The sequence below is a fragment of the Leucopleurus acutus genome, assembly GCF_964270905.1.
Source record: "Leucopleurus acutus genome assembly, chromosome: 9".
In the NCBI taxonomy this organism is placed as follows: Eukaryota; Metazoa; Chordata; class Mammalia; order Artiodactyla; family Delphinidae; genus Leucopleurus; species Leucopleurus acutus.
Genome location: NC_139144.1, coordinates 67,962,951 through 67,977,989, shown reverse-complemented (window position 1 = coordinate 67,977,989; position 15,039 = coordinate 67,962,951). Strand labels below are relative to the sequence as shown.

General features: G+C 44.0%; 1 protein-coding gene across 1 annotated transcript in view; it reads left to right on the top strand.

Moving 5' to 3' along the window:
* AOAH (acyloxyacyl hydrolase) overlaps window positions 1-15,039 on the top strand; it is a 171,419-nt gene that overhangs the window by 120,982 nt on the left and 35,398 nt on the right. The window contains exons 15-16 of the mRNA XM_082847010.1: window positions 13,557-13,593; window positions 14,289-14,363. Of these exons, the coding sequence (XP_082703136.1) occupies window positions 13,557-13,593; window positions 14,289-14,363 (112 nt within the window). The remainder of the gene's footprint in view (window positions 1-13,556; window positions 13,594-14,288; window positions 14,364-15,039) is intronic.

Below are 15,039 nucleotides of genomic sequence, written 5' to 3'. Positions count from 1 at the left end.
CCTTACAGCTCCCAACGTGCCAACACGGCTCGGGTGGGGAGCAGAAAGGAGTGCGGTGAAGGGGGAAAGGGTCAAAACACCAGGGGGTTGGCTGGGTCCTCACAGAATATCACCTCACTTCTCAGAGATACAAGGTGAAGCCCAGAGAACAGAGAGCAGAGGTCTTCCCCTCGTTACTTCATAAAGTCTTTTTTCTTTGTGTATAAAATAGCAGACTGGTTTTGAATTTAGGCCCTGGAATTGTTCTGTGACTTGGACAAATTGTTAAATTTCTCTGGTCCGTTTCTTCATCTATAAAATGGGGATCATGGTTGGATGAGCACAATTGCCCAAGGCGACGCCAGGATCTCATTCTTTGTTGCCATTGCAACAAGCCAGCTCCAATGGGATTCTTCACCCCACCCTCCTGGGGGAAAGGCTGCACCCAAACTCAGCGGGATGATGGGGTTCAGGGGACAAGCCCAGCCTTGTAAGTTTGTCCTTTCTGCAATAAAGCCAATTCCTTAAACTATGTCACATGACATGAAGGAATTCATCACAGAACCCAGATGGGTCTCCCTTTGCAAAGTGGCGGTGATAGCAGTCCATACTTGAACTTCACTGGGCCGTGGTAAGGTTGAATGGGGAAATACAGTGCTTCCTGATCTTCCATCTTTGTTGCTAACTTCACCCACCACCTGTCCTGTTATTTACTCAGCATTTAAAAAAAAAATCAGCCACTTTTTCAATATAAATTTTTGTTTAAAGAAGCAAGTAGATTTGAAAAATCAAAAATAAATTTAAAAAACACATGTCCATGTTGGGAAGGCCTGTGGCTCCCAGAGTTCAAGGGCAGAAAGAGGGACATCTAGCAGTGAGTTTCCTGGCCCCTGGGAACAGTAGCTAGCAGGAAGGTAATGGGGATAGGGGAGGGGCTGCCAGCCCCATCGGGAGAATCTGGCAGAAAGAAAGGGGCTTCCTCTGGGAGGAAGAAGCTGGGCTAGGGATAGGAGTGGGCAGTGATGGAAACTGGTAGCTGGCAGATCTAAGATTGACAGAGGGGATCTGGGGCGAAGGCTAGAGGAGAAATGAGGGGACTGCAGAGGGAGCCCTGGGGAATGGGAGGCAAGTGCAGCCTGGGGAGCAGGCTTGGGTCTCCCCTAGAGAGGCTGGAGGAGACAATGGGCAAGGGCAGGGTTAAGGCGACGGTGTGAGAACTGAGGGTGGGGCAGTGAAAGACTCCTGCTGATGGGTGAGGCAAGAGGTGGAAGCTGTGGGTGGAAGGGGCTGGAGAACAAGCCTTGGCTGCTTGAGCTGGAAGCTCTAGAACATGTTGGAAGGGGCAGAAGCAGATGAGGGGTGTCATCTTCTCCCCAGCAATGATCACCCCTCAGAGACTAGTGCTTCAGGCGTGGACGCCAGTCAATATTCAGCTGGGGAGGCCAACAGAGCAAACGTGGATCCCAAAAGCACCTCCTATACCCGTGCTGCACATTCCAATCTTTGGGACCTCATCAAAGTTCTTGGGCCTTAGGCCTCGTGCTAAGAGAGGACTCAATAAGTATTAGCTTTTTTTTTTTTTTTCTGCAGTACGCGGGCCTCTCACTGTTGTGGCCTCTCCCGTTGCGGAGCACAGGCTCCGGACGCGCAGGCTCAGCGGCCATGGCGCACGGGCCCAGCCGCTCCATGGCATGTGGGATCTTCCCGGACCGGGGCACGAACCCGTGTCCCCTGCATCGGCAGGCGGACTCTCAACCACTGCGCCACCAGGGAAACCCAGTATTAGCTTTTATTCAGCCCTCACATAAGCCCTTTTTCCCTGCCTCTGTTGTTGCATTTCTTCGCCTGTAGCTGAGTCATTTGCTTTAAGTCTGGCTTCCCAGTCTGACGGTGAGGACAAGCTGCATGGGAAACAAATTTGTACTCCCAGCCCTGAGCTGAGCTTCTGCTGCACGTAGTAGGGACTTGTCAAACTGACACGCTTTTTTTTAAACTAAATAACTCTCAGGAGTTACATTTAACCTTTGAAGAGAAGAAAAGCACACACAGTAATCTTTTGCCAACCTGAATACCTCCATGGTGGGCAAAAACCATGAGTGACAAGACTATGCTTCATCTAAAATAAAGGGTAGAAGAAAAGCAAATGTTAACATGATATTCAATATCAATATGTATTTTAAAGTAAAGAAAAATTCGTAAGGCATCTACTTCTAAAATAAACAAAACTCATCTGCTTATGAAACAAGCAAATCCCAGCCCTGAGCCTCCACGGCCACACAGCCTGCAGAGGAGGGCACCCTGATGGTCTTAGAGGCTGCACCACGGATCTCTTTACAGTTTGCAAGCAGGACTTTACTGGCTTGAAACAGAATGTCTTTTTCACTTGCAGCCTTCCTCATTTTATTTTTGCAAGCTTAGCAAAACCTTGGTGTCAACGCCTGTTTGGGGTTGTTTTGTTTTCAGAAAGTCAAAAGTGCCGAAGAGCATGTCTTCTTGGAGGGGCCCATCCATACAGTGAGAGGTCGCCCCTCTCTGTGCACCCATGTGCTCACCCACTTAGTGGGAGAGTGGGGAGTAAGGGACTAACTGCAAGTATATAGATATGAAAAAGGGAGAATTTTAACACTTGCCAAAGTGCATGTGTTTGCAGCCTCACCTACCCAGCCTCACCCCAATCCCTTTGCCACAAACCAAATTCAGTCTTGAACTTCTTAACTTCTCTACCCACCCTCCATCCCCCACACCCCCAAAAAAACAACTTCATCTTGCTGGTTCCCTTGTTTAGCCTTTGGTTAAGCCATCTGAAGAATGGGAGAGAATCTGACAGACCAGGAGAAACTAGAAAAAAAGGGGCAAAATTCAGGGCAGCCTGTGGAATTCATACTCAGACCATCTACAGGATAAAGTCTCAGGAAGTCTAAGTGGGCGGGGTGAAGAGAAGGGAAAGTTGGGCAGCGAAGGGGTGAGGGAAGAGTTTCTAAGGCAAATGGAGGAGGAGGCCTTGGAGCAGAATCAGAGTGAGGGGAGGGGATGGCAGAGGAGAGGGGGTTTCTACATGATGCGGGACATCACATCGTGTCCATGACAACTATGAGTCCAGCTCAGGGCTCCTTCTCATGACTCTTGGACTGTTTCTCCTACACATCGCTGCTCTGGGATGAATCATATGAGATTCACATGTGAATCGCATGAGCAAAGGAAACAACCTTATTCATATCCCACACGATAATGCAACTCTCTCTTGTTGCTCTGCAGTGAAAAGTCAGGAGAGGCGAGCCCCAGATTCATGAGAATGATCCTTCATGCCTTCATTAATTCTACAGTTATTTTTGAGCACCAGTCGCTGTAATAGACACAGAGGATAAAAAGACCAAACGTTAATGCAAGCCTAGACCATGTTCAGGTCCTGACCCCTCAATGGCTGGTTCTATAACCTCAGTGAGTCCCTTCCCCATTCTGAGCCTCCGTTTCCCTGAAATAAAGGGCTTAAACAGGATAATCAACGTCCATCCAAGCTCTATGATTCTGAAATTCTAAATCAGAGTGTCTTAGACTAGCAATCCTCAGACTCACTCCATGTTTAAGTTTTTGGTTTTTTTAATGTGGTTTATTGCCGATGTTTAATAATCAAGAGATTTTACATAAAAATCCAACTTCCTATTTCTCTTAGAAAATCAGCAGTTCTGGTACACAGCCATGCTCCTACCTGGCAACAATGGGTTGGCACTGAGTAGTGGCCTCCCCTTCAGGTGGATCATGGGCTGTGTGTTTGGCCGAGGTTCCCACTCTGTTCCATTCACACGTGGACTTAGCTACCTGGCCCCTGTGGCCATTTGAGAGTTCAACCCCGTCCCAAGTCTAATGGTCAGCTATTCAAGGGAAAGTGAACTAGGACTTTGATGCACAACAGGTCAGAGGGTGCGAAAGTGAGGAATAGCTCTTGAGAGTTGACCGGGCCCTGGGCGTCCAGCAGAGGGACAGAAGCTGCCGCTGGGAAGTGTTCTAACAAGAGTAGACACGGGGGAGAAATCCATCCTGCTCTTAAGCCTGACTGAGAGGATTTTGATTCCTCAACAAGCACAAGAACTGTCGCAGGAGCTTGTCCTGGGCACAGAGACACCACTCTTCAGGCCTTACTCCAAGCCAGAAGGAACAGGTTGATGTCCTTCCAGTCTCCAGGCAGCTAATCGTGTTTCTCTCAGAAATGCTGCCAAGGACCGTTGGTCAGGGCACAGCCCTCTACGGCATCTGTTAGCAGGATGGGCAGATTCAGCTGGAGAGTTGTTTGAAGTGGCTACTGTTATTATTACTTTTATAGACTTTAGCTAATACTAAGTACTGCTTAATTAGTTCAGATTGCTTTAACCAAGTACCACAGTGGGTAATTTATAAATGGAAATTTATTTCCCACAGGTCTGGAGGCTCAGGGTACCTGCATGGGCAGGTTCTGATGAGAGCCTTCTTCCAGGTTGCAAACTGCTGACTTCTCGTTGCATCCCCTGGCGGCATGGCAGAAGGAGAGTGAGCCAGCTCTCTGGCTTCTTCTTAGAACGGCATTTTTTCTTATAACAGCACATATTCATGATCTAATCACCTCTCAAAAGCCCCATCTCCAAATACCATCACAATGGGGATTAGGTTTCAATGTATGAATTTTGGAGAGAAACAAATATTCAGTCCATAGAAAGTACGTTCTCTAAGCCAGACATTATGCTAAGTACTTTACATACTCGATCCCCATTTAAACCCCACAGCAAAGTTAAGTAGCTTGCCCAAGGTCCATTAGCTTGGTAGAGTTTAAACTCGTGTCCGTCTCCTACCAGATACACCAGAGCATGTCTGTCCCTGCTCCCCACCATGCCATACTGTCCCCCTTTTGGGTTCTAGCTGCTAAAACCACTATCTTGCTGTCTAGGACAGCCAGTACCTGCCCTGGAGGCAGGTGAATGTCAGAATTAGATACCTTGATCCAGCATTCTGTGTCAGCCTTCTTTATCAAAAGTGGTCCTCTCAGAAAGGGATAGAGGCAAGGAAAAAGTAAAAGAAGGATGAAGAGAAAAACTGCAAATGAGTATTAATCCAGGCTTAGCTGAATTCAATTATACATACAAGGGCTTATTATTTTTATACACCCTCCCACCCCATAAGATCTCTGTATTGGAAGAAAAAATGTGTTGTACCTTAAACTAACTGAGCAACTGCTACTGTATTCTTGCCTCTATTCAGTCATAACCTGAATTAAATCATGAAGAAACATAAGACAAACCCAAATTGAAGACATTCTATAAAATAATTGGCCATGGGCTTCCCTGGTGGCGCAGTGGTTGAGAGTCTGCCTGCCGATGCAGGGGACACGGGTTCGTGCCCCGGTCCGGGAAGATCCCACATGCCGCGGAGCGGCTGAGCCCGTGAGCCATGGCTGCTGAGCCTGCACGTCCGGAGCCTGTGCTCTGCAATGGGAGAGGTCACAACAGTGAGAGGCCCGTGTATCACAAAAAAAATAATAATAATAATTGGCCAGTACCCTTCAAAAGTGTTGACACTTTTGAGACAAAGAAGAGACAAAGAAGGACTAAGGAATCAGCCCAGATTAAACGAGGCTAAACAGACACGAAACTACACACATGTGATCCTGAATTGGATCCTGGCCCTGGTCATTAATGGGGCAATAGTGAAATATGAATGAGGTCTTTAGTGTAGACAACGTATCGTACCAATGTGAATTTCCTGATTTTGATCATTGCACTATGATTATGAAAGATGTTCACATTTAAGGAATCTGGATGAAAGGGTATGTGCAAATCCTTTGTTCTATTTTTGCAACTTTTGTAAATTATTTTGAGTTTTGGAAATTATTTCAACTTTTTGGAAATCATTTCAAAATGAAAATGTTAAGACAATATTTTCTAAAGGCACGGAGCATTAGAAGAAGCAAAGAAGTCACCTTTGCCAAACAGAAATATGCCCTCAGTAATTATTTAATGAACCCAACCACTGGGTAGAATATTTGGTCTCAACCCAAGATGTTGACAAGAGATAACAGAAATTACTTATAACAAAACAACTAGAACATTTCTGTTTGGGAGCCATGATCCAGTGTGGTTACAACAACAAGGAAAGACTTTAATACCGATATTTGAGATGCTTGATCTAAAAGGAAAATGCTTACAGGGCTACAGGCATCAAAACTTGTTATCTCTCTCAAAGACCAGAAGTATCTCCAAGGTACAATGTTTAATTATAATAGAAACTTTTGAAAGAGAAACATTTCAGTGTGACACATTTTATACAGAGGGACACATTTTCCTCCTTTTATTAGAGGACATCATTCCAATTTTTAATACTTTCTGGAATTCCAAAGAATCATTAAAGCATGGAGACATTCTGATTCAATGGGACTATTTCTTAGGACTTATTTATGCAGCCCTTCCTGGCTTCTGCTTGTTCCATGCAACTCATCCAAGTAGGAGCAAGGCATCTGACAATGATTATAATATGAAGAGTGCGTGCTTTCTATTCTTCTGTTAGATCAAGATTTTCATCCTGTACCTCTTGAATCAGCACACCTGCAGAGGGCAAATTCAGAAGCAAATATCTTACACTTTTGTATGTAATTGTCAATGGCAAGGGCTCCTGAAGTCCTAAGGGGTCTCCTTTCAATCGATCCCTTTTGTTTAGGACTTGAGATAAAGGACATCATAGGGAAAGCTCACTGCTACTTGTGTGGATAGTTTAAAGGAACTTGCCGGGGTTTTGTCAGTTTCAAAGCATCTTGGGAGGTGCCTTTTACCTCTGGTCTTCTCTTTTACTTCCCTTCCTCTCATTTTCCATTTGATTTTGTCCCACCACTCCCTCTCTTTCCTCTCCAATATTGCAATAGCTCCTAGAAACAGAAAGGTGAACAAGACAAAGTCCCTGCCTTCAAGGAGATCATAAGTAAACAGAAAAGAGAGACAAAGAAGGAAAAAATTATGGTTCTTGTAAAATAAATAGAGGTAGGTTGAGGTCTCTGGAGATGAGAGACACAACTCTGCCTGGAGAAGGAGTGGAAAACTTCAGAGAAGATACATTTGAGCAGAGAGCCTTGCAGAAAAAAATAGCAATCCAAAAACCATGGGGGGATGGTGACTCAGTGCATTGATGTTCCAAGGGCAAAATATCTTTAGGGAAGAGCGAGAGAGGAGTTCAGCATGGCTGAAGGCTACTTGTGAAATTATGTCAAGTTTTGAGACCAGGAGGTAGATTAGAGCCGCTTTGGGAAGGCTGTTACATTCTTTTAAAAATATATGTTTGGGGGAATCATTTATCTAGTTTGTCACAGAAATTCAGAACCACGCGTGTGAATTTGAAAGCATTTTTGGTAGTAGAAACACCATCAGAAATTGTCACCACAAACAGTTATTAAGTACCTACTATTTTGAGCTGAAGGTCAGTGTATTAGTCTGAATATTTCTGCTTATTGCAAGCAAAGATTTTTAGAGAAAACAAGGAATTTAAATTTCTCATGGCTGATTTTTTAACTGGATTATACAAATCGCACTCTTCAAAATGCTTCCTAAATTTATAAGCAAAATCTGCATTATTTAAAATCTAATTAGAGTTAAATGGCATTATTAGAGGCATTATTAGATTGATTTTAGGTCAATGTATGACGCCACATTTTTCATGAACTATTTATACTCTCTATAACGCATTTGGTTCCTGGTTCCGGGTATAATGGAGTAAGCAGACTCCACCCTGTCTGTCCCACTGAATGCAGCTATAAAACCTGGACAGAAGATATGGAAAAGGTATTGGAGGACGCTGGAAAGAAAATAGTAGCCAACTGAAGAAGCAAACCAGAATGAGGAGTACAGCCAAACCAGCAGTTGACATTTTGTTGTCCTCTGATATCTCCCAACCTAGACTCAATGCTGCCCCAAACCCGGAAGTGGACAGTGGCATGGAGAGATGGCATCAGAAGAAACCCTCTAGTTCTCACTCTAGAAGTGGGAAAGGGGTCTCTTTGCAGTGACAGGGCAGCAGTGAGGAGGTGTCTAGAATTCTGGGTGGGGGGACAGTCCCTCCAGTTAGAAGAGCTGTGCTCCCAGGAGGGTGGAGCAGATACCCTATTGCTTATTTTCTCACTCTGTCCTCTCATCTCTAGTTAATTTGTGAGACGTGCACAGGAGAGTGGGGGAAAGAAAGTTGGGGCTTAAGGACCAAAGAGGGGAGCCCAAGGAACTAGAAAGGACCAAGGAGCTCCTAGAGAGGGAGGAGCTTGGGAAAGCAACCCCAGAAAGTTGTGTGTGAACTCCTGGGCTTCCTCTTGAGCTGCACATGCACAGATCTGATCCTTAATTGCATACCAAAGACTCTGAGACCTCAACTTGGACATAGAGCACTGCCCAGGTCCCAGAATGGCCACTCAGTGGCACAGACATGAGACAAATCAGAATAACACTACAGAGGGTTTGAGAGTGGAACTGACATTGAAACCATAACCTCTCAGAAGGCTAGTTAGAACTTGCCACCTGAACCTAACTGGGTGGATTGCCTAATAAGACAAAAGTATAAGGCTCAGAGTCTTATAATATCCAAGATGCCCAGGATAGAATCCAAAATTACTCAGCATATAAGGAACCAGAAAAATCTCAACTCACATGGGAAGAGAAAACTAACAGATGTCAGATGTTGGAACTATCTGACAAAAAGTTTTATAGCAGTGGTTGCAAAATGCACCTCGAAGTCCTTTTTACAGGTTCTCATATAAGAACTAGATCTTGTAATTCACATATTCTCATTTAAGAACTGAAATAATCTGTTTCCGTCATTACTAATGTGTAGTAATTGGTACCTGAAATGGGTTACTAGCTGAGATGCTGATTGCTAGCTGTTAGACCTTGAGCAAGCCTCTTTCCCTCTCTGGGCCTCATCTGTAAGGTGGGCTACCTGATCACATACTCTCAAAGGTCCCACCTAGCACTGATGCTGCAAGGCTTTGCACTCGACGTCTACGGAGTGCCAAGAGGCAGAGTTGTAAGGCCAGTAATGCTGAAGCCTGAGGGCCCCTCACTTGCCTGGTAACCATATGGATTTGTAAAATTTACCAACTTGAGATATTTAACCACAATTGATTAAGACTCGTGTCTCTTTGCACTCTGGCTTCTCTTTGTGTCAGGTCTCATTTTTGTGTTTTGTGTTCTTTTCCTAAAAGAGGGTCCTCCAAATTATATAATCTTCAGAACGCAAAACCTGGATCTGCCCCTGTCCTATTCAGAGAGTTATAACAAAGATGGCATTAAACTAGAGATTTGTTTCTGAGTCGTGTCTAGAAAGCATCCAATATTTTATTGGGAATTAGTTGCCAAGTTCTTCTCTTAGGACTTAAGAGAAGAAGCACCTGCTTTTCTTTCAGTGCTCAGCTTAATACCACTCCTTTAGGGCTTCTCAGAATCCCTAACACTTGATGTTCATTACTTATGAATAACTCTAAGCCTCACAAAAACAGGGACCATATCTTTTCTATTGACTGATGTGTCCCCAGCATCTATTACAATGCCTGACACATAGTAAGTACTCCATAAATGTTGCTGAATGAATGAATTAAGTTAAGAAGACCTATTATACTTATACTTAAATATACCCCATGAAGAAGTTGAGACTGAGCTCTTACTCTGGGCCAGGCACAAAACCAAAAAATTCCAGGCTTATTTAGAAGACCGTTAAGAGTGTCTTACCAGTTGATTCAAATGTCCAGAATATGAAGCACTTGCTGCTGTGGTCAACACTGATCCAGCAGTGGGAATGTAAGCTGAAATTTACTCATGAAAGACAACCAGTGTTGAGATTATGGGAAACGCTTCTTTACTTGCAATGCACTATGCCTTATTTAAAAGGGACTGAATGAGCCAGAGTTCAGACTTTTGTGGCCAATAAGGACCCTATTCTTTTCTTAATTGGGGACAGGTAGATTCTCCATTGTACCACCTTGACAAATAAATTAAGTGTCCCTATTTCAGAGTCAAAATTTTTCCATTTCTCTGAACTATTATTGTAGAGACCAGGTATGGACCTCTTCAGGGTAGCACCAGCTCTTCAAATGCTCACCTTGTTTTGCCTCATCCCACAGGCTAGAAGCTGTCTTTCTCTCCTGCTTACATCTTCCTGTTCCAACTACTTTATTAAGTATTTGCTGTAATAGTAGCAGCAGCCGCAACAAAATCGGCAGCCGAGAGGAAGTCTATGCACAGGAGGAGAGAGAAAAGAGCGCTTGGGAGGGAGAGAGACAGCAAATGATGGGGCTGGCAACGGGATAGCAGAACAACAGGAAAGGGGGACTAAGAAGAGAAAGTGCCATGGGAATTACATAAACTCATTACATAATCTCATAAAACTGACATTTCCAAAAGGAGATGGAAATCGTGGAAGGTGCCACAACTCTGGAGCAATGAAAATTCTGGGCTCCTGTTATAAACACCCACCAGAAAAAAATAGACATTTGGGTTAGGAAGAGCGGGCACTTCCTCTCTCCTTGGGTGGACATTTGTGATTGCTACTTTCAAGTCCACTGCAAGCCGTTGCCATTGGCCTGCCATCTTTGCCCTGAGCATCAGAGGGATGTAGGGATGTGGGTCCAGAGAGGGGCTGCCCATGTGGCATGCCATGACAGGTTTTCATTTCCATTTTCCTCAAGCTCTGTGGGTGCTCCACACCTCACATTCCCAGTTGTACTCTGGGTAATGAGGAAAATGATTGGCCTGACCTGGTCCTTTAATTTTTTTCCCCACTCATGGCTTGAGCTTTCATTAGTTTTCAGTTCTCATTAAGAGAAAAATCAAAGAGTGAGAATTAAACACCCTCTGATTTATTAGTTTACTGAAAATGGGAAGATGAGAGTCCTGGGACCGGCACCGGGTGAAGGGCCCGGACGATGAGACGAGTGAGCCACCGTAGGATCCCGATGGCTGTCCTCCTTCTCTTCCCTCTTGGGAGCAAGAGGGAGCCATCTCACACCCAGAAATCCTTTGAGTCTCTATGTTTATGACTCGGTGTTGTGAAATCTGGCACCGTCTCTGAGCCGAGATAATAGGCTCAAATCACATTGAGTTTTCTGGGTTTGGTTGCCTTAAACCTTTCACCAGCGCTCGGTTATAGGTCTAACCCCACAGATGCTAATCCTCAGGTATAGAGGCTGTGTCCAACTCATCTGCTAATTCCCTACTATGTGCAAGGCACATGGCAAGTGCTCAACAAATGAATGGAGAGGGTGAATGAATGCATGCATGCTGAGATGAAATGACTGCCCTTAACTTGTATGTCTGTATGCATGTTTAATACTACCCCGCCTCACTACAAAAAGGAAACAAAGACAGTATGATGATTCCTAAACAAAAATTAACCATAGCATTACCATAGGGTCCAACAATTTCAGTTACCTAAAAAGTAGGGACTCAAACAGATACTTGCACACCAATGTTCATAGCAGCATATTCACGATAGAAAAATGTAGAAACAACCCAAATGCCCATCAGCAGATGAATGGATAAACAAAATGTGGTATGTACATACAATGGAATATTATTCAGTCTTTAAAAGGAAGGAAATTCTGACACATGCTGGAAATGGATGCACTTTAAAAACATTATGCTAGGGCTTCCCTGGTGACGCAGGGGTTGAGAGTCCGCCTGCCAGTGCAGGCGATGCAGGTTCGTGCCCCGGTCCGGGAGGATCCCACATGCCGCGGAGCAGCTGGGCCCGTGAGCCATGGCCGCTGAGTCTGCGCATCCGGAGCCTGTGCTGCGCAACGGGAGAGGCCACAACAGTGAGAGGCCCGCGTACCGCAAACAAACAAACAAACAAAAAAAATTATGCTAAATGAAAGAAGCCAGACACAAAAAGGCGAATATGGTATGATTCCACCTATATGAGGTACCCAGCATAGTTACATTTATACCAACAGAAAGTAGAATGGTGCTATCAGAGGCTGTGGGAGGGGTATTCTCTAATGGATACAGGACTTCAGTTTGGGATGACAGAAAAATTCTGGAGATGGGTAGTGGTGATGTTTGCACAACAATATGAATGTATTGATACTTAACGCCACTGAATCGCACACTCAAAATGGGTTAAAATGGTTACGTTTATGTGTTGTATATTTTACCACAATAAGAGAGGAAATAAAGCGATATTCATTTATCGTACTAACATTCCTGAATCAGCCGAGAGAACATCAGTGCTGCCCATACAGCTTGCATCTAGCTGTATGTGGAAAAGGAGGCAGTCCCTGCGTGGTCACACGGTTTTGAGGGGCCATGGGCCAGCACGCTCCTCATGGGTGTGCACTGCCCTTTTTCCCATGTGGATCTGCAGGAACACCCACTGGTCTTCCCCACAAGCTTCCAAAGCTGGAAGTTACAGGAAAATCTTCATTGCCCCTTGAATTGTACCACCCATCTGAGGATTACTCACTAATTGCTGCAGACTATCTTCCAAGGGACAAAGAAACACTAAACCTATTTGTGTTCACCCTTTCTAGACACCCAGTCTAGATAAGCACTGTCACACAAGGAACCAGAGCTCAGCCTCACAGAAAGGACTGAGTTTGAATTGCAGCTCTCCGAATGATTAGTTGTGTGGCTGTGGGCAAGTCACTTTAAGTGAGCTTCAGTTTCCTCATCTATAAAATGGGAATACTACTATGCCTACCTCGTACAGTGGTTGTTAAGGTCTAAATGAACTAATAATATAAGTGCTTAACAGAGTGTCTATAATAAAATGAGTATTCAATAAATATAATTTTCATATAGGAGATGCATGACAGGTGGTAACAAGGGTGGGGGAAGGATGGTTATGCATGTCACTACAGGAGCTGAAATATTTCAAGCCTACAATCTAAACCTTGCACAGGCCAGCCAGTCAGGAGGAGACTCAGGAGTGAGCAGGAATACTGGCAGGCAATAAAATGGGGATTTCTAGGGAGATGGGCGGTTCTCAAATAATCCTTTTTATGGTACCTCTCATCCCTCAACTCATTCCTTAATCTTTGGGTAGTTTCTGTCTTTGCTGATAGATTTATACCTTTTTCTCACATCTACTAGAAAGTGTACCCATTCATGCTTAGGAAATATCTTGAAACCTGTGAAACTAAAAATTTTAGGATTATGTTAATTATAATGCCAAGCAAACAGAAGACCCATTAAGGAGAGTTGCAGGATGAAGTCATTCCCATCAGCATGATGGTTTGGATGAACTTTAAGTGTACAATGATGCTTCTTCCATGATTTCAGTCAATCAATCAAACTCTCATACTGGGGGCTTCCCTGGTGGCGCAGTGGTTGAGAGTCTGCCTGCCGATGCAGGAGACACGGGTTTGTGCCCCGGTCTGGGAAGATCCCACATGCCGCGGAGCGGCTGGGCCCGTGAACCATGGCCGCTGAGCCTGCGCGTCCGGAGCCTGTGCTCCGCAATGGGAGAGGCCACAACAGTGAGAGGCCCGCGTACTGCGAAAAAAAAGAAAAAGAAAAAAAAAAAAAAAACTCTCATACTGATTGTGCTGAATTGAAGTTACTAACTTTAATTATTTTCTTAATTTTAAGGTGCATCTTCCCAAAGCCTGGAGAGATTTATAGAAAGGTAAGTGGAAGAGGGAGGGATACAAGAAGTTGTTTTTAAGTTAGGTTTCTATTTTGAAAAATGAATAAAAACTCTGTTGTTACCCAGTAACCACTTATACTGAGCATCCATACCTTGTTAGTCACTTTCCATACACTGGGAAGTTGTCACTTCTTGGGCCAGTGACCATAGGAAGTGACTAATTTACATGTGTCCATAAAAATGCATACAAAGTGGGTAAAACTTAGGTCTGGCCAAAGTATTGCTTCTTAATCCTGCTTTATGAACAAGAAAACAATTTTGTGCTTGTATTGGACTTAAAATTCAGAAGCAAGGCCTTGGGCGTCCAGAATAGAAACCTTGATAAACCCTTGATTTTTCAAAGTTGACCACAGGTCCACAGCTGTAATAATGTCCTACACGTCTGGACACAAGTAACTCAGATAACTCACCTGTGTTTATTCGTGACAACTTCTGTGAAACATGCTGTAAAGATAGTAGTGTGTCCTCCTATGGGAGACTTCAATCTGCTCTTTTAGTTCTATGCATTTATGTGGTCTTTTCCTAATGGATAAGTGGGTTAACATTTATAGAGAAGAAGAGGGAAATGGGAATGAAAGAAAAATAGCAAAATGTTACCAAGAAGATGGTCATACAAAGATTCACAGCTAGGCTTCCAAGTGTTTGACATTCAGATTCCATCTATGGTTTCTCAGTTTGTCTAGGAACCAGCTGTTGGACCAACCAGCCATTGTCATATACGCCATGATTGGAAATGATGTCTGCAACGGGTGAGTTACTGAGAAAGGTTTGGAAAATTCTTTGACTCCGAGTTTCCCTGTCCTCTCAACTCAATCTACTCCATTACAGTAGCCTGCTGTGGAACTGAATTTCCCTATCTTAGCAAGTCCTAGACACATGTGAAATCAACAAAACCAAGCTGCAAAGCAGAAAGACTTTAAGAATATCTGACCCATTAATTCTTTGCTCTGATTCATAACAAAGGAGTGTGTCATGATCAACTCTGAGTTATACCACAGGAAATATGTTAGTGCTAATCAAAAATCCAAGATTGAGAATCATGGCTTTTTAAATAAAATAAGGCAAAGTCACAGCTATCTCATAAGAACAGCTTCCTCACTCATATTCTGATTCACTTACCCACGTGGTCGAGATAGCATAGACCTGGAACTTTGCAGAGAAACGGCACATAATTCACAACCAATCCTATTTATGCCCATGGCCCATCGTAAGAAAGTAGTTTTGCTAAACTGCTAATATCAGTAGTGATTTCAAAATGTTGAGTGCCTTCAGTCCCCCACAACATTTTGGAAGGTTTCTCGAAGTCTGTGCATACCCCTGAGAATATGCCGCACATGTGAATGCCATCTGTCCTGTGATCATGGCCAAAAAGAAAAAAAAAAAAGATAGGTGAGATCAGCTCTAAAACAACTCCCCAGTCGCCAC